Source organism: Cajanus cajan, chromosome 1, assembly GCF_000230855.2.
Source record: "Cajanus cajan strain Asha chromosome 1, NIPB_CcT2T_4, whole genome shotgun sequence".
NCBI lineage: Eukaryota > Viridiplantae > Streptophyta > Magnoliopsida > Fabales > Fabaceae > Cajanus > Cajanus cajan.
Genome location: NC_138517.1, coordinates 34,430,167 through 34,450,485, shown reverse-complemented (window position 1 = coordinate 34,450,485; position 20,319 = coordinate 34,430,167). Strand labels below are relative to the sequence as shown.

Genomic DNA, 20,319 nt, shown 5'->3' with positions numbered 1-20,319 from the left:
TTATTATTTATCAAAAATAATCTACATATCTCATAACGATTATGTAACTTTCACATCTCATAACATTAATAAGACATATAGTGCCTTTTGTTTTACTAATTACAAGAATGACAAGGAGTTTTAATTTCTTTTTTCATTTTATTAGGAATAAAGATTTCACAAATTTACACTTTTGATTTCTTACTTATTTAATTAGTGTCAACGTTTTTTTTTGTTTGTCTGAGAATTTTGTCCCCATTACTTTAATCCTACAATTTTAGTTTATTTATTAACTTAATAGTTAATATTTAACAAAAATATTAACGCAACAATAATGTATTGACATTTAATGCTTTTATTAAATACTATATATCAAGACAATACATTGATTAAAATTGGTTGATTACAATAGTAGAAAGACCAAATTTAACAAGAAAAATAAATGAAGGGACCGAAGTCAAGAAATAGAAATAATATGATAATCAAAATGCAATAAAATCTAAACTATTACGAGTGCATGAGTTTGAATTTTTTCCTTTTCACATAAGAAAAGCTTTACACGACAACATGACGACAATGAAATTAAAAAAAAAACAAATAATTCTTACTTATTTATATGTTAGGTTTATAAACAAGAAAGCAATCAATGGATTAATTAATGATGCTTACATGAATAATTAAATGCTAGTGTGATTAGTTAAATAGTACACTAATTTTTTACTTCACAAACTACTCACCTTTTAATTAAGAACTCAGTATTATATAATTTCTATTACGGTACACACATAGTGTTTTTATTCTCCTAATACTCTATAAAATAAGTATTATATAAAAATTAAGAGTTTATAATAATATATTATAAGTGTGAAATAGTTTTACATTGTGAATCAATTAGATATTATTATTATAATGTTTTTTTAATTATTTATTATCAAAGTCAATCATTTAATATAAATAATAATTTGTGATTAAATAATAATATAAAATTATATTGCATTACCTATTTTTTCAAAAGTTAAGTATATTAAAAACATAAAACTAATTTTCTGATTATGGGCCGGAGCCCAACAACGGTGCATCCTGAATAAAATCTGATGGCGGTTTGACCCATGCCCGTTGACTGGGTGCAAAGTGAGTGGGGGTAAGGGCAAGGGCAAGGGCAAAATAGGAACAGAAGAAAAAAAGAGCACACTCCCTAAGCCAAAAAGGAGAGGGGTATTATGTTGCTATAATCTTCCTTGTTCTCACAGTTCCCACTCACTTTCGCAAAAACGCATTGTTCTCTCTTTCCGCGGCGTAGATCTGAGCAGTTTGGGAAACCCTAACTGCTCTCACCACTCTCTTTGCCTTCGTCTTTTTCTCCTCCGATCAACCAACGTTTCCGTCGTCCAAAGGTTGCTTTCACTCCCTCTCTCTCCTCCGATTCCACGCCATCTCTCTCTCTTTTTCTACGCCGTTATTCAATCGATGTAGCTGTTACCGCGATTTTACGATTGGATCTGCTTATGATGCCTTGGTTTCAACCCTTGCGAACGCTTAGGAACTAGGAACTTCCTTTTATCATCGATTCTGTTTCCTTTCGATACCGTTAGTATCCTGTGGATGTATTTGATTTGTTTCCTTTGCGCTCGTGACGCCTAATTTATTCTTTTTAAGGATTTCGTTTGTTTGTTGATATTTGATTTTGTTCCGACTGTGTTCTTTTGCGCTTGTGTTTCTTTTTGTCACCTTTGTTTTTTCTTGTGCTGATTTGCTTAGCGTGTGTTCTGAACTCGGATTGGAGTTTATGAACTTGATTTTATTGGAGTGAAGTGGCGTGTGATCGGAAACACCAACATATATTTGAAAGTGATTTCGTCGGAATCGCTGCTGATGTATAGTGTGGATATAGATTGTTTTTTGACGTGGAATGAGCTGTTTTTTGAGTTAGGTTGCATATAAATTGAGTTGATGTTTAAGAAGCTGGTGGTATTTTTTTTATTTATTTTTTTTCAAACTTTTTGGGTGGTATTAGATAGAATAATTCTGGAGTATAATTGCAGTATTGTTGAATTATGTCGAATTATTAGTGTTTTTATCAATTCACAAACAATGTTTTTTTCCCTTCATAATGGCCAAAGCAAAATTTGTCGCCTATTTGGCTGCAGAGCGAGAATAATGTTCGAGTGTGTACATGGATTTGCATTTGCCATACATGCTTTTAGCATTTTTGTGGCCCATTTGAGCTGCAAATGGGCTTTGGATTGGCTGGGCACCAAACCAAACATGCTTTAATAGATGACGTCATGATAGTATTTCTTTTCATCTTGCAGTCATGGCAGGACTTGCACCCGAGGGATCACAGTTTGATACTCGTCAATATGATAGCAAGATGAATGAGTTGTAAGATCTTCCACTTATTTTAAGTTTTATTTTTTCATTATTGTTTTTCGAAGTAGTTGTATAGAATTGTGTTTCATTATCATTTCTTTGCTGTGATTGTCTTCCATGTTTCAGTCTAATTTTACATGTCCAATTGCAATGGCCTATGGGTTTCTAATGTTATTTTTTTGATTTTGATAATTTGATGTTGCAGGCTTACATCTGATGTACAGGACTTCTTCACATCTTATGATGAGGTTTATGACAGTTTTGATGCTATGGGCTTGCAAGAGAATCTCCTTAGAGGCATTTATGCATATGGTAGATTTAACCTTCTGTGTCCTCTTTTATTTTCATGTGATGCCAATTGTTATTTATTGCTCTATTATTTTGGAGTGGACCATGAAATTCTTCTGTATTTTTTTTTGTTTTAAATATATGGTCATAGTATTACTCTTTGGTAACGGTGTAAGGCTTTATTTCACTAAATTTGTGTAAACTGTGGTGTTTGTTGTCCTGATGCTAGTGTTGATCTATGGATGTATGATTTAGACTAGTTTGATTTGTGTTTTAGGTTTTGAGAAGCCATCAGCTATTCAGCAAAGGGGAATAGTTCCATTCTGCAAAGGACTTGATGTTATACAACAAGCTCAGTCTGGAACTGGGAAGACAGCAACTTTCTGCTCTGGAATTCTGCAGCAACTTGACTATAGTTTGACAGATTGCCAAGCTTTGGTTTTAGCACCAACTCGGGAGCTTGCTCAGCAGATTGAAAAGGTTATGAGGGCACTTGGAGATTACCTTGGTGTGAAGGTGCATGCATGTGTGGGAGGTACCAGTGTTCGTGAAGACCAACGCATTCTATCAAGTGGTGTCCATGTTGTTGTTGGTACTCCTGGTCGAGTATTTGATATGCTGCGCAGGCAGTCACTTCGGCCGGATCACATTAAGATGTTTGTATTGGATGAGGCTGATGAAATGCTTTCCCGTGGTTTTAAAGATCAGGTGCTTGTTAATTAATAACTCCTTGTTAATTTACTGATTGTATTTCTTGTGTCTGATATGTAGTACCCATGCATTTCTTATTTTTGTATATTGATGATAAACTCATGCCTTTTAACCATGTTCATCAAGTTTCTTCATTAAATTTATTTATTTCCTTATTTGTATTTCTGATTAGTTTAATTTAATGCATGAACTGCAAATCTTGATTTCATTTGTATCAGATCTATGATATATTCCAGCTGCTTCCAACTAAGATTCAAGTGGGAGTTTTCTCTGCTACAATGCCTCCTGAGGCACTTGAGATCACAAGGAAGTTTATGAACAAACCTGTGAGAATCCTTGTGAAGCGTGATGAGCTCACCTTGGAGGGTATCAAGCAGTTTTATGTCAATGTTGATAAAGAGGACTGGAAGCTTGACACACTCTGTGATCTTTATGAGACATTGGCTATTACTCAGAGTGTCATTTTTGTGAACACCAGAAGAAAGGTTGATTGGCTGACTGACAAGATGCGAAGCCGAGATCACACAGTCTCAGCAACCCATGGAGACATGGATCAGAATACCAGGGACATTATTATGCGTGAATTCCGTTCTGGGTCCTCCCGTGTTTTAATAACTACTGATCTTTTGGCTCGTGGTATTGATGTCCAGCAAGTGTCTTTGGTTATAAATTACGATCTTCCAACACAGCCTGAGAACTATCTCCATCGTATTGGACGTAGTGGGAGGTTTGGTAGGAAAGGTGTTGCTATCAACTTTGTCACAAAGGATGATGAAAAAATGCTGTATGACATCCAGAAGTTTTACAACGTGGTAATTGAGGAGCTGCCTTCAAATGTTGCTGAACTCCTTTGATGAGATTTTTTGTTCTATCATATTAGAGGGAAGTTGGTTTCTGAGGTAAGTGTTATGTAATGTTTCTTTTCCTTTTTGCCCCTTTTGTTGTATTTCTGCTCGTAAACCTTGTTTGACTTTTTTAATAGGTGTAGTAATTTAATTTACAGTCAGTTGTCTGAATGTCCCAAGTGATAAGTACTTGCAATGTGGAATCACATTATTGTCCGAATTGGTGTATTGGTCGTTGTTGCACCTTTCTAACAAGCAAGGTTTTTGGTATACGTTTTTGGCTATTCTAACATGAGATAATTTGATTATATGTATTCGAAGTTGATTCATGGCATTGCAGACAAAACATTAATTTAATGGCGGTTGTGTGCTGTGGTACTTATTTTTTAGGTTCATGGGTTACATATTATGTTTTTTAAAGAACAGTTCATTTTCTTGGTTGCTTCATTTCCTCAATTTGAAAATGGTATTAATAAAATGAAACTGGTCATGGGTAGCCTGTTTCTAGTGATTATTGCTGCTATAATCCCAATTGAAGTAGCTATCAACTTGTCTATTATTCGATGTTCCAAAGATGGGAAGACCATGGTGCTAAAGATATTTGGTTGTGTTTATCTACTTTCCATAAAAGGCTATATGGATTGCAATCTCGTCAAATCATCAGTCACAAGTTGTTTTCTGTGGTTGTCAATGTTGTAAGCATTTATGGAACACTTGGTTAACTTGTTTATGAGCAGGATGATATTGAAATTTCAAGATTTTAAAATCATGTTTTAATTCTTGAGCAACTTTACTGGTAATTTGAAATACTGTGTAGGTTATTGAAAGAAAGTCAGTGGCGGTGGGTGATTAATGTTGCTATTTACTTGTGACAACGTCGAAGAAGCCTGTTTTGTCGGGTGATTAGGGTCACAGATAAAGTATTCCTACTAATGTTATTACACGTATTTTAATATTAAAACCCGATAATGACAAAGGAAATTGAAACTGGTTTTTGTTTGGTTGATTAAGGCTTAGCTTCCTCTTGTATTGTTCAATGTGCGATGAGCTAAGGGCCTGATTACTCGATGTTCTTTGGCTATACGCTATGCGAACTGCAGTTAAAAAAGTTATATATTTGTGATCAACGTGTTTCTAATTTTTAAGGACTGGGTTCGGAAGTTGTGAGTGGTCATTTAACCTTAGCTAACATCGCGTTCGCCAAAAAAAAAAAAAAAAGAATTTGAAGTCTGTTTAAAGGTGAGATGTATGTTTCATCGAAAAAAATAAATAAAAGGTCAAAGTGAAACAAGGAAAATGGAGGGAATAATAGCTAGTTTATTAACTCACAATCAATGGAGGGGGTTAAAAAACCTTGTAATTCTAAATGCTAATGATTCCAATGTGACTGGCGTTTTCCGTTGATATTTGAAAATACGACGTAAACAAAAATAATAACGTAAAAAAACCTTAAAAAAGGGACAAAATGCATCCAACAGCATGAGCAAGAGTCTTGGGGGACGACGTAGCAATTGAAGGGAACATTTATTGCTTCAGTAATAAATAATAATAGTCCGCATTTACGTTACGTGTTAACGGAAAGCTGTGCCTCCCGCGTATTTTCTTCACAAATTGGGAACCTTTCAAGTCCAACCTCATTTCATTCGGCATTCGCTCTGCTCTGCTTCCCTTCCCAACGTCTACAGTAATACTAAATAAAGAATACAATATTCGATAAGAAGGCAAAACAAGATTCCAAATTGTATGACCAGTGACTAGGCTATTATTCTTCTCCCACATGCCACTTCAATTTAATTTTTAACCAAACATATTCACAAATAGAAAACAAAAGAAAAAAAAGAAAAAGAGTTAATCTCCATGACGACATTTCTCGTCACTTGTCGAAATTTCGCTCTTCTATTCCACAGCCCCTTTTCGAATCTTCTTTAGTAATTGATTCCGATCCCTCTCTCTCTCTCTATAAAAGACATTCAGAGTCTTTTTGCGTTAAAAGAGCAAATCGTTTCTGCGCTGCCACGTGAGTGCCGCGTGGCGACAGAGTAAGCAACCGTTACTCCTCGCCGATGGCGATCTCCGATGTGTCTGAAAGCGTAGGCACCGCCTCCGTCCAAAGCGACTCGGATCTCAGACTGCGGCGCAAGTCCAGCGCCACCTCCGCCGGCGGCCTCTTCGACGCCGAAGACGCCGTCAGATATTCAGGCTCCGACGAGTCCTTGAACGGAAAGAGCAACGACGAGAATCAAGATCCCAAGATGAATCATGCAGACTCCGATAATGCGACCGCCAATGACCGAGAACTAGTCGCCGAGGTCAAATACGCTTACCGTCCCTCCGTTCCCGCTCACCGCAGAATCAAGGAGAGTCCGCTCAGCTCCGACAACATTTTCAGACAGGTTTATTTCCTCCGCTGCTTCTTCATTTCAAATCCTGCATGGAGAGTTTCTTGCCTCGTAATCCACTCAATCCACGAAAATGAAAAAATTCTATTATTGTATATGTAATTCGTCGAATCTTACCGGCGGCATACAGTTTTCAATATTTTGTAGTAATAACGATAATACATATCTAGTGTTTGTGCTATTGCTCCCAGTAGGTTTGTAGTTGAGAAAATTATATACGTGGTTAAAAAATTTATTATATGTTAGAGAGCTATTGAAATTTGCGTGTATATAATTGATAGTGGCGTACGAATCTTTTTGAGTTTAACTTTTTTTCTGTATAAATTTTGCGCTGGTTGACTGTCAGTTGTTGGTTGCGTGCTACTTTTTTTTAATCACGAGTACTGGTTGTTAACTTGATCAGTTGTTGCGTTTAATTAAATAAAAATTTGGATATTCTAGTTTTTCCAACCTACTGTTGGTATTGGAGGGGCATGCTTAGTTGTTTTGTTTGTTTATCTTGTGGCCTCATAATGGTTGTTTTGTTTTTTACTAATAATTATTAAACAATAAATTGCAGAGTCACGCAGGACTGTTCAATCTCTGTATAGTAGTGCTTGTTGCGGTGAACAGCAGACTTATCATTGAGAATTTAATGAAGGTTTGCTTCTTCCATTTTTTTATTTATTTCTATTGCGCAAGATTTTTGAATTTCCAATATATAATCATGCATTTATCTACGTGCAGCTGTTTTAACTTTTTTTCTTGTATTATATGTTTTGCAGTATGGTTGGTTGATTAAATATGGCTTTTGGTTTAGTTCAAAATCGTTGAGAGATTGGCCCCTCTTCATGTGCTGGTATGTTTGATGAATCCTCTGAAAAATAAGATTAGTTCTTAAATTGTCATTTGACATTCTGAAACTATATCTATGCTTTGTTTGCAGTCTTAGTCTCAACATATTTCCGCTTGCTGCCTTTCTAGTGGAAAGGTTGGCACAACAAAAGTGTATTTCTGAACCAGTAAGTGATCTTGTCAATTAAGCATGAAAAAACTGTTCCGTGTCCACATTAATTCCTTGATTCTTTGACAAGTAACAATAGTTTCATAATATAAAACGAGATATTTTTTATCACATAATTTTTTATATTTCCATACATGATGAGAATGTTGAATTGAATATTGCAGGTTGTTGTTCTACTTCATGTAATCATCACGACTGTTGAATTCTCCTATCCAGTTTTAGTGATACTCAGGTCAGTATAGTCTTCAAAATTTATTCTAGGGTTTCAAACTTTCAGTTTATAATATCCCTGGCTTTTGTTATTACCAACCGCATAATATATATCAATCTTGGAAGTATTTGCAAATACAATAATGTCTTTATCTAGGAAGGAATTTTAAGATTTTTTTTTTGCATTAGATATTTAATTCCTTTTTTATATATGAACCTTAGGGGTAGGCAAAATGAATTGAATTGAACTTAAAAAAACTACATTGAATTTAAGAAAGGTTTGCCTGAACTGAACTAAACTACGCATATTGAAATAAAGTGAACAACAACCTGAAATATTCAATTCAACATTATACTAATGTGAACAACTTTGTTGTGGGGCAAAATGAAATGAATTAAATTGAACCTTGTCTTGCAAATTCTTATTAGTAGAAATACAAAAGGTTATGTCAAGGAAAAACAAATTTGTTGGTTCTTCATTCTTCAAATATACTAATGTGATAAAAGCAGAAGCTTTGTCTGTTGAAACTATGTAAGGTGTCATCTGCTGTCATATGCATTACATCCATGTAACATTTGCAAGCCTTAATTAACTATAGGATCAAAGCATATCCCTATGTTTCCATCAACAGAAAAGGGGACTACATCTCAGACATTCTTTTCAGACATGAAATTCCTGATAAGGGATACAGTAAAGATGTCTGCTTATTGGATATAATAGCTATAGCCATAGGTAGCTGTTCATTTCATAGATATTAATATAGCAAAGATAGCTTATGGATCTGTTACTTTTCTGTGCAGGTGCGATTCTGCTTTTTTATCCGGTGTCACGTTGATGCTATTTACTTGCATTGTGTGGTTAAAATTGGTGTCATATGCACATACAAACTATGATATGAGAGCACTTACTGTTTCAAATGAAAAGGTAGTAGTTAATTTTCATGAAAAATAATGTTTAAATAAGATCATATGCTATACAATTTATATGATGGTTAGTTTTTGAACCCGATGAATGACCAAACTGTAGTTGTGGTTGTTGTGTTCAAAAACTAAACATACAGTTTTGTTTCATCCTTATTAGAATAACATCTAGCCCACTCCCCTCTCCAATCCTTCCTTCTTTGCTCCTTGCTGATGTTCTGCTATAATCTGTTCAGATTAGTGAAAGATAAACGCTCTGTTTTTCCCCTTATTCAATAATGATTCCCTGCATTATAGGGAGAAACATTACTTGATACTTCGATTATGGAGTATCCGTACATTGTGACCTTCAAGAGTTTGGCATACTTCATGGTTGCTCCTACATTATGCTATCAGGTAGTGGAACTTTTAAGTGAATTGTTTACTTATATACATTTTACAAAATTATTCTGATTTGTTGTTATAGAATTTTATAGTGGACTTGGATTTTTTCTAGTACACTCCCTCACGCCTAGTTCTATTGGGTTTGATGCGTGTATCAAGTGGTGGGTGGTCTTTTTAGAATGGATCTAGATAGATTTGATACCATTTTAGAATGTGGGTTATGGGTCTAACTCAACATTACTGGTTTGTAAGATAAAGGTTGCCTTTGACTTATATAATTTTTGATTGCCTTATCTCTAGTCGATGTAGGATTTGGGTTTTTCCCAACATTAAGAACCTGTTATAACATCACTTGTTGACATGAAAATATAAAGATAGTGTACATTCATGGGACTTCTTAATGATACTGGTTGGCTTTGGTAGCTCTAGTGGTGTTTGCTTTTTTAGTAAGAAATGTGTTCTTTATATATTGAACACTTAACCAATAGGGAAAGAGCATTATGAAGACTGTAATATGTTCATTGTTAGGATTAAGTTGCAAAATTTTTCCAGATTTTGTTTTAGAAGTATTTTTGGCTGTTCACTTGTGTTTGCACTTGCCAAAATGTATTAGTGTGCTGACTTTGTTCTATTATCATGAGATTTTTACTCAAACATGTTTTACTACACGTAAATGTCCTATTTGATGAATTACTGTTGTAGACAAGCTATCCTCGCACACCTTCTGTTCGAAAAGGTTGGGTGTTTCGTCAACTTGTCAAGCTGATAATATTTACAGGAGTCATGGGGTTTATAATAGAACAAGTAAGCACTAGCTGTTAACAAATTTACGGTTCATTTCTTTCCCTTTAATTTCTATTTCTATTCACTAATTCTGCAGTGTTCAAGTTATGACATCATTTTGTTCATAATTTTGCAGTATATGAATCCTATTGTACAAAATTCTCAACATCCTTTGAAGGGAAACCTTCTATATGCCATTGAGAGAGTTTTGAAGCTTTCTGTTCCAAATGTATACGTGTGGCTCTGCATGTTCTACTGCTTTTTCCACCTTTGGTTTGTATTCCCTCCTTTTTTTTTTTGTATATATATGTATGTGATTGTGTTCTTTTGAAAAATTTATCCACATGAAATTTCTATTACTAACCTTAAATTTTGAAAAGTTTGTAGCTTTCGATGCTTGTATTTATTGCTGAGAAAATTGTTGAGCATGAAAACTAGCAATAGTCAAAAGTTGACTTCTTCCTGGGCAATTTTCTAATAATAATGATGATTTTATGTGTCTATTTGTTATTGCTTGATCTTCAAACTTTTCTGAAGCTTATATCTACCTTATAAACTTGAAGAGTAATTGCAACATTGATGAATAGATCTCGCTGATTAAAAAGCATGTGTATGCAAGACTGTTGTCCGAAGTATATGCTTTTTCAGATGTAAAATTTGTTTTATGGCCATCTTTACTGCAATACTGCCGATTGTTATTTTAAGTGATTCTCTGATTTTCTCTCTAGACGATATTTGAAGTGTTGAAAGTATACAGCTTAAGTAGAGGAAGAGAGAGAAAAAGAATATTCAATATAATACAATTATCTTGATATGGTGTAATGTGATGTGTTATAAAGTACTAATTCGATCGTCCTATTTATACTAATAATTAGGTCAACTACTAGTGTAATACTACTAGTAGAATTGTAGAAGCCCCGGCCAACTAATATAATAGGGCCAAATCCTAATTAAAAAGGTAAATTAGGAAACATAATAAACTTGGGAAATATTGCAAAAGATTGCTTTCTCAATTGGGCAACCAGTTTATTTCACAATAATAGAGTATTAGAGAGAACTCTTCTCTTTCTATTGTAAGCTGAGTGGCTGTTGACCATGTCAGCATAGTTTGGTTAGCCTGGGTTCTGTTTGCCACATCAGCACAGTTAGTTAGAAGGTTGTTAGCTTCAATGTAAGCTGATTGGCTGTTGACAAGTCAGCATAACTACCTAGCTTCTCTTATACACTTCTCTGTCACTATATAACCTGCTCTCTATCATTGTAGCGATTAGAATATCAATAATAACAAAATTCAGTTTTCTTCTATCTCTCTCTCTGATTATTCACACACAATAAAATCTAAAGATCTTTGAAGTTATTCTAAAAGATTCTTAGATGCGTGGAAGATATTATAAGAAGTTTTTTAGATATTCAAATGCTCTCCTTCAAGTTGAATCTTACTAAACTTTAAGTTGTTATGAATAAAACCACTAAAAGAATGGTAAAATAATATGGGAACAATAAACTGTAGCTGAATAAATTACTCAGGTATGTTGGGGGTGCTGTGGAGAGATAATGTGCGAGATGAGCACTGCTGGAAAACAACTTGGAGAAAATGGCTGGAATGACAGACAAGCAAAAGAGCTAGTTTGAAGTTTGCATGGCTGTGGAAGGCCCAAAATTTACAAACTAATGAAGAGTTGCATTCAAAAACTTCAAATTGCAAGAAAGTTTAGGAGGTGAAAATTGAAAATGAGGCTGGTTTGAATTTCTGGCATTAAAGAATCCATCGTTGGTGACAAAAGAGGCTAATACTGGTATGATTGTCATTAGGTAGACAATTCACTACCAGATTGATTGTCAGTGGGAAAAGGTGCCACTACACCACAGGAAGGATACTTGGCAGGGAGATTTATCACCATAAGAATGATTAAACTGTGGTTAAAGATTGCATCTTTATCATTTTTGCAGTACCTATCAATGCCAAGATAGCATTGGAAAACCAATAGTATTACCATACAAAGGAAGAGAGCAAAGACAAGTAATTTAGTAAACTTGACAATGAATGCCAAAAGTGCTTCCAAACAATGGCAAAGAAAGATGCCTTGGAAAAAAAAAAAAGTGAAAAGAGTGTCAAACATAAAGAAGTGGAAGCTAAGCATGAATAACCTACAAAATAAAGGCAAACAGTTAGAAAGTTGAGTCCATACAGACTCAAATAGGGTCAAATGGCAACCATAATATGGTATGTAGTGTGGGAACATCAATCAAACAGTAGAAACCATCAAACAGAGACACTATAATGATGGTGAGGATGTCTGAAAACTGATGAAAAGAAGGCCAAACATTCTTTCACACATTGATGACAGTCACTGAGAAAGAAACATGGAAGAACATCAGTAGTTTGAAAGTAAAAAGAAAATTTCTTATTGCCATAATTCAATTGGTACACTGGAGAAAGACATTGTCATAGTGGAGTTCCAGATTTTATGGAAATCAGGACCAATTAAAAGTTTCAGGCAGAGAGAGAGAGAGAGGGAAAGAGAGGAAAGAATAATAGACATGTTTATTGTTGATATGGTACGAAATGATATGTTACAGAATGCTAATCCATTGGTTCTCTTTATACAGATGATTAGGTCAAATACTAGTTAGTACTGCTAGTACCAGCCTAAGCCTGATAATATCGCATGACTACTAACCATATAATAAAATCAGAAAACAATGGCTAAGATTTCTTAATCTATTAAGTATTTATTTGATTCCATATTATACTCCAAAATATAAATATATTCAAAAATCTTTTTAAGATGCACCAAAGAATCTGAGACATTTTATACAAAAAAGAAATTGTAGTGGTTTACTTTACTAATGAGTTTGCTTACTTTTTCTTTGAGATACCTTACCATTCTCTGCACTTTTAATCTTTGTTCCCTTCTCATCAATAAGATTCTTGTTTTATGAAAATAGTTTAGATCTGTGTTTTCATGTACAAGTGCTTACCTTTCAGGTTTTGATCAACATGCCTTTTTTGTTGTTAGTAAAAGTAGTATTTTAGAAAAGTTTATATAAAAATCTATTCATTTGTTGACTTGTTCCTCCAAAAAACTGAGTAATATTGGTAGTGGTTATCCTTAGAAACTCTGCTGCAATGTAGGTTAAATATACTTGCAGAGCTTGTTCGATTTGGTGATCGTGAGTTCTATAAAGATTGGTGGAATGCCAAGACTGTTGAAGAGGTAGGCTTTGTCCTGGCATGTTCTTGGATTTAGTTACTGCACTTTCTTGAAGAGAACTTACGACTTTTCTTTGTTGATTGCATTTATGCTGCTGCTTTCATCAGTATTGGAGAATGTGGAATATGGTATGTTTCCTTTTCAGTGAGATAATATCATGTGCTTGCCCGATTTTCAGATGACATTCTTGTCAATGCATATATATATATATATAATATATATAATATTATGAATTATGATATAGTTATGCCACTGGTTATATAGGCATGCTTAATATATAAGGCTATTTTAACAAAATAAGGAATTGGGAAGAAAAAACAAAATTGCAGTTCCCCCAAAGAATTCTGTCTTAAATGTTCCATCATTTACTGAATATATGGTTCCTAAACCATATGCTAGAACATATCAGCAATTGTTTATAACTTTCATTTTGTAGTTCAAACCAGTACAATTTAACTGATGGATTCTTTTATAATATGCAGCCTGTGCACAAATGGATGGTTCGCCACATATATTTTCCATGCATAAGGAATGGTATACCCAAGGTAAAATGAAGCAACATCCTACCATCTTGGTGGGTGAACCCTAAACTGTAAATTTTAGGCACAAATGAAAAGTATGCCTTCAGAAGTGTCTGTTTTTTTGGATATAGTTACTCTATAATGATAAATAAATATTTTGTAAATCATTTATATATATATTCTATCTAATTAATGTAAAACATTAACTTTCATGCACAACTTGTTATGTATGGAGTAAGAATGAGCTATTGGTAAATATATATATATATATATATATATATATATATATATATATATATATATATATATATATATATATATATATATATATATATATATATATATGTAAAGCAAGTAAAGATCTTGCACTGCTTAAACTGAAAAGCAGAATTAAAATTTTCATGAAGTTTATGTTTGATTCGATTTCCTTAAAATCAGACCTCATTTCATCTTTTGTGCTTGTTCCTTTACATTTACCTTCTTTGATATCTCCACATTCCATATTGCAGACTTAGTTGTTTGTGAAATGTTTTCAACTGATATACAATATTCAAGTATTTTCTGTTTTGTCACTTCAGATATCGACTTTAGCATAATTAGTCACATGCACTCGCATGTGGATTGACAAGATTAAACAAGAATAGTAGATTAGTAGAGGAGCTCACTTTATTTTTCTCATGTTCTATAATTTTGTTCTGTTATTCTTTGTTTTCATCTTTCTCTTTTTAGTTGTGTTTGTGATTGTGATTTTTGTCATGTACAGGGTGCTTCTGCATTAATTGCCTTCCTGGTCTCTGCGGTGTTTCATGAGGTGTGTGGTTCATCTCTGTTCCTCTCTCCCCAATTGTCCTCTCTCCCTTTTGGTAGTTTGTTATAATTTGTCATTGAGTAAACGTTTATAAAGTTGAATTTAATCTTTATTTTGCAAAACTAATTTTAATAAAAAATTGGTTTGAAGTGAAATAGTTTATGGTTAGATGTCTCTAAATGACATGCAAAAAAATAGGGCATTTGTTCACCACATAAGCATCAATGTTTTATTTTTATTTCATTTGAACTTTAAACCCACTTTCACGTATGAAAATCAAACATCATAAAAAAGTGGAAAACATGATTATGGGGGTTGGGCAATGCATAACCAAGTTCCACAGACCACAACATCTATATTGGCTAATCATGGTTGGGGAGAAATTTGCATCTATGAAGCACGGACATTTCTCTTACAGTGAGGTGTCAGACAGAGTGTTGGATGTGTTTTTGACAGACACGTCAGTCACTCTTCATTAGGTATTTAATTAAAAAATACTTTTCTGTTGGCTTGGATAGTTGGAGCTTGCATATCCATATGGAATATGAACAAGCAAGTGACATGATTGAATCTGTGTGATAATGTACACAAAGCACGGGTAATAACAACAGAGAATAATTGTCTAATTACCATAATTATGTAAATCCTAGAATTTCCTAATTTCCATAATTAAGGATATCTAGCAATATTCAATAATTGCCTTTAACCAGAATATAAGATATCTACAATATCTAATGGTCCCCTCGAGCTAGAGCATATAAAGTATATTCACTGAGCTAGTTTCAAATATAATCAATTCCAGGACTCCTTAAAGACTTTGTGAAGACGGCTGTCAATTGATTGTTTGAATTGACAATATTAGTGGTGATGTCACTTGTGTTGTTATATTCATTATTGGTATTGTTGTTTTAATTGAGTTGTGTCATTTATTGTATTGCCTTTAATTTTTTCCTCCTTTAGCAATTTTGCTCATTCTCATTTGAGTGCAGTTATGCATTGCCGTTCCTTGCCATGTGTTCAAGTTGTGGGCTTTTATAGGAATTATGTTTCAGGTAAAGGCTTATTGCCGTTTTCTCCTTCTATTTCTCCACATTATTAAAGCTTCAATTATTATTCAAGTATAAAATTTGCATAAACTTTCGTAGCAACCCCACCCCCCGCCCCCCCCCCCCCCCCCCCCAAAAAAAAAAAAAAACAACTACTTTCCCCAATATAAGAAATGAAAAATCTGTAGTGAGTGTTTAAATCCAGTTCTATGGCCAAGCGAAGGATAGTGTTGTCTAGACAAATTAATAATTATGACAACGGTACTTTTAGTTCACTTGATGTGATAATGACGAATGTCTTTTCCCTCTTTCTAGGTTCCTTTGGTCTTGATCACTAATTACCTGCAAAATAAATACAGAAACTCAATGGTATGTCCCTAAAGTGTCCTATTTAAGAATTTTGGTCTATTAATAAGGTATCTTATAAGATATATTCTTCAAGTTGATATTTGTTTTTTATTGCTATTTTATGCACGGCAGGTTGGAAATATGATTTTTTGGTTCATATTTTGTATTCTTGGGCAACCTATGTGCGTATTATTATACTACCATGACTTGATGAATAGAAAAGGAGAAGTTGACTAAGGCAGCATTGCATAATTAACTGTCGATGTGGATGAGCTTTTGCATTTTCTGAGATGTAGATATCTTTGTTTTGTATGGGGATCATCATCTGCTTTGACAGTGATTCCTCTGGGTTAAGCTTTTCCATGTGATTTGCGAGTCTTTGGACGTTAATTCATCTTGATCTATGTACTTTATAACTTGCTCTTGCACTTTCATCAATATGCAAGCAATTTTGGAAGCAAACTAACAATGTCATGTGGCAGCTGCTAATAGCTGTAATTGTTAGTTGAGTTGAGTTGAGGGATAGCTCATAGTTGTAATTGCCCAAGTGGTTTGACTGTATCTAGTTTCTAGAAAGTTTTATGAATGATGATGGCCATCATTCAGTGCACTAATAACATGCTAATTTCGTAAATGAGGAATACGGGACAAGAGTACCTTTGGTGCGTAATATTTGTGACAAAATCTTTGCCAACTGCCAGTTTACATTTATTTTAGCTGATTGTTGAAACATCAAATCCATGAGATGTCTTGTCCCCTTCATTTGTGGAACTTACATTAATGATGGCTTTGATCAAAGATGCAAATAAGACGGACTTTAAATAGAAGATATATGACATTACTTATTTCAAATTCGGTCTGTCTTATTTAATAAAAAAGATAAGTTTAAATTTTTAAAAAGTTATTTATTTAAAAAGGTTGACTTAGGCATTAAAAAGGTTTCTCAAGTCTAATATAGGTCAGATTATTTAACTATATAATATAATAAAAGTTGATATACATATTATATTATTAATAATGTAATTAAATAAATAAGCTTGTAATAAAAAATTTAAATTATTTATATTTTTGATATTTTTGTTACACTTAAATGTTTTATATTTCGTGTAAAATTTAAGAAATAGAAAATAAAAACTCTTGACAATCACATTTTCGTCTAATTTTTTTTTTGTCTCATGACTAGTTATTAATATTCTAAATTCCAAATTAAATAAAATCAAATATATGGAGTATCAAATTATTTTCAAATTTTGTTTTAAAAATTTATAAACTTGATTTATGCATTAAATTTTTTTAATTCAATGGTTAAATTCTTAAAATTTAATATAAAATATGAATTTTTGAGTGAATTAAGTTTAAAAATTCTCATCTTTCTTTTCTCTTCCTCTTTCATTCCCTCCCTCCACCTCTCTATCTACATGCATGCACATACACATATAAAAGATTACTCTCTTTTATGCATGAGTTGTCCATTTTTAGTTTTTATTTTTTTAGATTTAAATTTTAATAATAATAAAGTTAAAAAAATTTAATCTGTAAATTAAAATATATATATATATATATATATATATATATATATATATATATATATATATGTACATGTGTATTTAAAATTAGATTTGTTGGCTCATTTATAATTAAGTTTATGGACTTGTTAAACTAAAATATGTTTTTAAACAAATAAATAAGTTGCTTTAAAAGTGGTAAGGTCATACCTATAAAAAAAATTATGATAAACAGTAGGTTAAATTTGAACTTTAATTTTATAGAATAAGTCTGACCTGTTTATTTAAAGTTTAGTCTGATCTGATTTACTCACATTCTTACTTGGTGATTTACATTTGTAAAATGAAAATGAAGAGATTAAATTTTTGAAATTGAAAAAGTAAGATATAGAAGTGTAATTATTATTTATTTTATTACATCATAATTAATATAATATTATGAGTACACTTTATGTTTTGAAGTATTCATAATCCATGACTTTCAAATTAACTATATACAAATACATTTTATCTTATCTTGTAAAAATATTTTTAATGTCATTATCACGAGGTTGTACAATTTGAGTTGCTTAATTTTATGCTATATATCATATATAAGATACAATGATTTATTTTAAAAGAAAATTTAAGATTATATTTAGCATCAAATCAAAGAAAATATAGTAACCACCATCTTACTAGGAGGTAGGATGACAACATACGATAAAAAGTAAAATATAATTCAAGAATCAAAGACAACTAGAAATATGTATAAGGAACAACCATAAAAAAATAGAACAAGTGACTCAATCTAAATAACTTGTATTATAGATGCTCTAAAATGTATCCCTTCTTTAATGAAGAGTTAAATATTATATTTTATAGGTTTATATATCTTTTTTACTTTTCATAATATATCCATTTTACACTTTTGGTTCCTATAAAATTTTATAAATATTTTTGGATTTTGGTTCTTATAAAATTTTATTATGGTTTTTATACTTGTAATTATTAACCAATGATGTGTCAACCATCTATAAAAGAACAAATCAATTGTTTTTTAAATTAAATTATAGGACTAAAATGAATATTTTATAATATAAGAGGAATCAATAATAAAAGTTTATAATTTTATATGACAAAAAAATATCATTAAGAATTTTACAAGAATTATTTTATAGGATTTATAGGGGAAAATTGTTAAAACTTTATAGGTATAAATAAAATAAAATAACATATTATAGCTTATAGAAACATATTTAAAACTATTTTATCTTACTCAAATTTTTTTCATCAAAACACATTAGGTTAATGCCTTGTGGGAGAAAATAGATTAAGTCAAAGTTTGATTCGGGGCTTGTTTGATAATTTTATAATCCTATTTTGATTTGTTAAATTGTTACAAACTTTTTTTTATAGTTTGGTTTAACTTTATATAAGTTTAGCCTATCTTATTAGTTTCTTTAAAGATTTGTTTTATATTAAACAATTGCTAAATACATCTATCTTATTGTCACATGTATTCCCTTTCATTATTTTGTTAATAACTTAAATATTTTATCTCTTGTCACTCATTTTTTTATATAAATAAAATAGCCTGAAGGCCAACGAACAAACAACTATGACCGAAGTCAATTGTTGAGTCATCAACTAACAAAGGTAAAACAAGAAAAGTAGGAACATGGTAAAAAAATCTTAAAGCTTAAATTCATAGTCATTCCATAGCCAGTTAGAGCATCTATTGAAGAGTTGGTCTTCCTGTAGGTAGTGACAAAGCTTGAACCAAAAATTTAGGAGAGCTAGCCAACATAAAATTTAATATATAAATTAAATATGTAATATTATATTATATATCTAAAATTTAAGTTGTAGATAAAACACAAAAGATCAAAATAATACACCATAAGCCTAATATCACCTATGACAAGTCTGCATAGCAAGATATATATGTGTGCAAAATAATGTAACAAGTTTCCAATATATTTTATATAAACAAAAGTTATTTAATGTATAAACCATTTTGTTAATCCCAAATCTTCCAAGATGAGCCCACCACATTAGTAGATACATTCATCTTGACACTACTAGAAAAGGTTGGGTCAAAAAATTGAGACAATATGATACACCATGTTAGAAACAATATTAAATTAAATGATTAGAAATTACCTTAAAGTGCAGATTTGTGCGTTTTAGGTACTTGAAATCATCGATAATTGATTTAGAACTAAAACTTTTGAAATCTTTCTTTTAATAGGTTCTTAGATCTTTGGAAGATTATCTAAAATCTTGAGATTGTTATGAGCTTTAGAGAACTCAATTTCAAAGGATTTTAGCCCATCAGGAATAATTTGAAATCTTCCAAACATCTCATTAATAGTTTCATTCTTCTTCATAGAGAACAACTCATAGTGTCACTAAATAGTAATAACTCATTTAAGTCTAACGTCTTTAGTGCTCTCATGAGTTACCCTGATGGTTTCTCATATTTCTTTGACATTTTTGCATTTACAAAACTTCTTGTATTTCATTCTTGACAAAGAGCAAGACAAGATGTATTTTGCTTTGGTGCAAGTTGTAGGGTGTTGTAGTCATCCTGCATGTACTCACTTTTTGTCTTGGTTATTACAACATCACCTCCTGTGATGATCTTCTAGAGATGATATTGTTAAGTCTGAAGCCCTTTCGAAGATCTTTGTGAAGATGAAGTTTTAGTTTTGATGTAACATTGTTTAGCTTTGTTTAACTTTGTTAGAAAAGAATGGCACAATCCAAGAGGGGGGGTGAATTGGATTCAATGACTCTTTAAAAATTTATCAGAGTATTTTGGATCTTAATTTCAATCAAAACTTTTCTATGACAAGATTTCCAAATGAAGCTCTTCTAAAGACTTGTTAAGAAAGTATGAATGCAATATGCTCACTTGATTACAACATAATGAGGTTCAAAAATAAAGTTCAATTACATATTTAAACCATCAAGATTCACATACACTTGTTAATCAAGT

At 32.2% G+C, this 20,319-nt stretch overlaps 2 protein-coding genes across 3 annotated transcripts; both read left to right on the top strand.

The window, feature by feature from the left end:
- The first annotated feature begins 1,195 nt into the window (after window positions 1-1,195).
- On the top strand, window positions 1,196-4,465 carry LOC109804423 (eukaryotic initiation factor 4A-10). Its single transcript, XM_020366246.3, has 5 exons — window positions 1,196-1,373; window positions 2,292-2,361; window positions 2,555-2,661; window positions 2,915-3,345; window positions 3,567-4,465. The coding sequence occupies exons 2-5, from the start codon at window positions 2,294-2,296 to the stop codon at window positions 4,200-4,202; spliced, it is 1,242 nt and encodes a 413-aa protein (XP_020221835.1). The 5' UTR covers window positions 1,196-1,373; window positions 2,292-2,293; the 3' UTR covers window positions 4,203-4,465.
- A 156-nt stretch (window positions 4,466-4,621) lies between these two features.
- LOC109804420 (diacylglycerol O-acyltransferase 1C) lies at window positions 4,622-16,515 on the top strand. Of its 2 annotated transcripts, none has more exons than XR_003804549.2 (16): window positions 4,622-6,586; window positions 7,152-7,232; window positions 7,357-7,430; window positions 7,518-7,593; window positions 7,760-7,827; window positions 8,607-8,730; window positions 9,024-9,122; window positions 9,813-9,914; window positions 10,030-10,166; window positions 13,030-13,111; window positions 13,216-13,236; window positions 13,591-13,653; window positions 14,393-14,440; window positions 15,240-15,489; window positions 15,799-15,852; window positions 15,964-15,996. XR_003804549.2 is itself a non-coding variant. In XM_020366242.3 (16 exons), exons 1-16 carry the CDS (start codon window positions 6,257-6,259, stop codon window positions 16,066-16,068), a joined length of 1,527 nt encoding a protein of 508 aa, XP_020221831.2. In that variant the 5' UTR covers window positions 4,622-6,256; the 3' UTR covers window positions 16,069-16,515. The 2 variants fall into 2 exon arrangements, 1 of the variants encoding a protein (XP_020221831.2); XM_020366242.3 differs by having other exon boundaries at window positions 15,427-15,489; window positions 15,964-16,515.
- Window positions 16,516-20,319: the final 3,804 nt, after the last annotated feature.

What these genes read in the sequence shown, in the direction of transcription:
- LOC109804423 (XM_020366246.3), top strand. Translation starts at nt 2,294, where the DNA reads ATGGCAGGACTTGCACCCGAGGGATCACAGTTTGATACTCGTCAATAT. An exon ending in GATAGCAAGATGAATGAGTT is followed by an intron (nt 2,362 to 2,554) that starts GTAAGATCTTCC and finishes TTGATGTTGCAG; the next exon opens with GCTTACATCTGATGTACAGG. An exon ending in TAGAGGCATTTATGCATATG is followed by an intron (nt 2,662 to 2,914) that starts GTAGATTTAACC and finishes TTTGTGTTTTAG; the next exon opens with GTTTTGAGAAGCCATCAGCT.
- LOC109804420 (XM_020366242.3), top strand. Translation starts at nt 6,257, where the DNA reads ATGGCGATCTCCGATGTGTCTGAAAGCGTAGGCACCGCCTCCGTCCAA. An exon ending in TGGCCCCTCTTCATGTGCTG is followed by an intron (nt 7,431 to 7,517) that starts GTATGTTTGATG and finishes CTTTGTTTGCAG; the next exon opens with TCTTAGTCTCAACATATTTC. An exon ending in TTATAGGAATTATGTTTCAG is followed by an intron (nt 15,490 to 15,798) that starts GTAAAGGCTTAT and finishes CCCTCTTTCTAG; the next exon opens with GTTCCTTTGGTCTTGATCAC.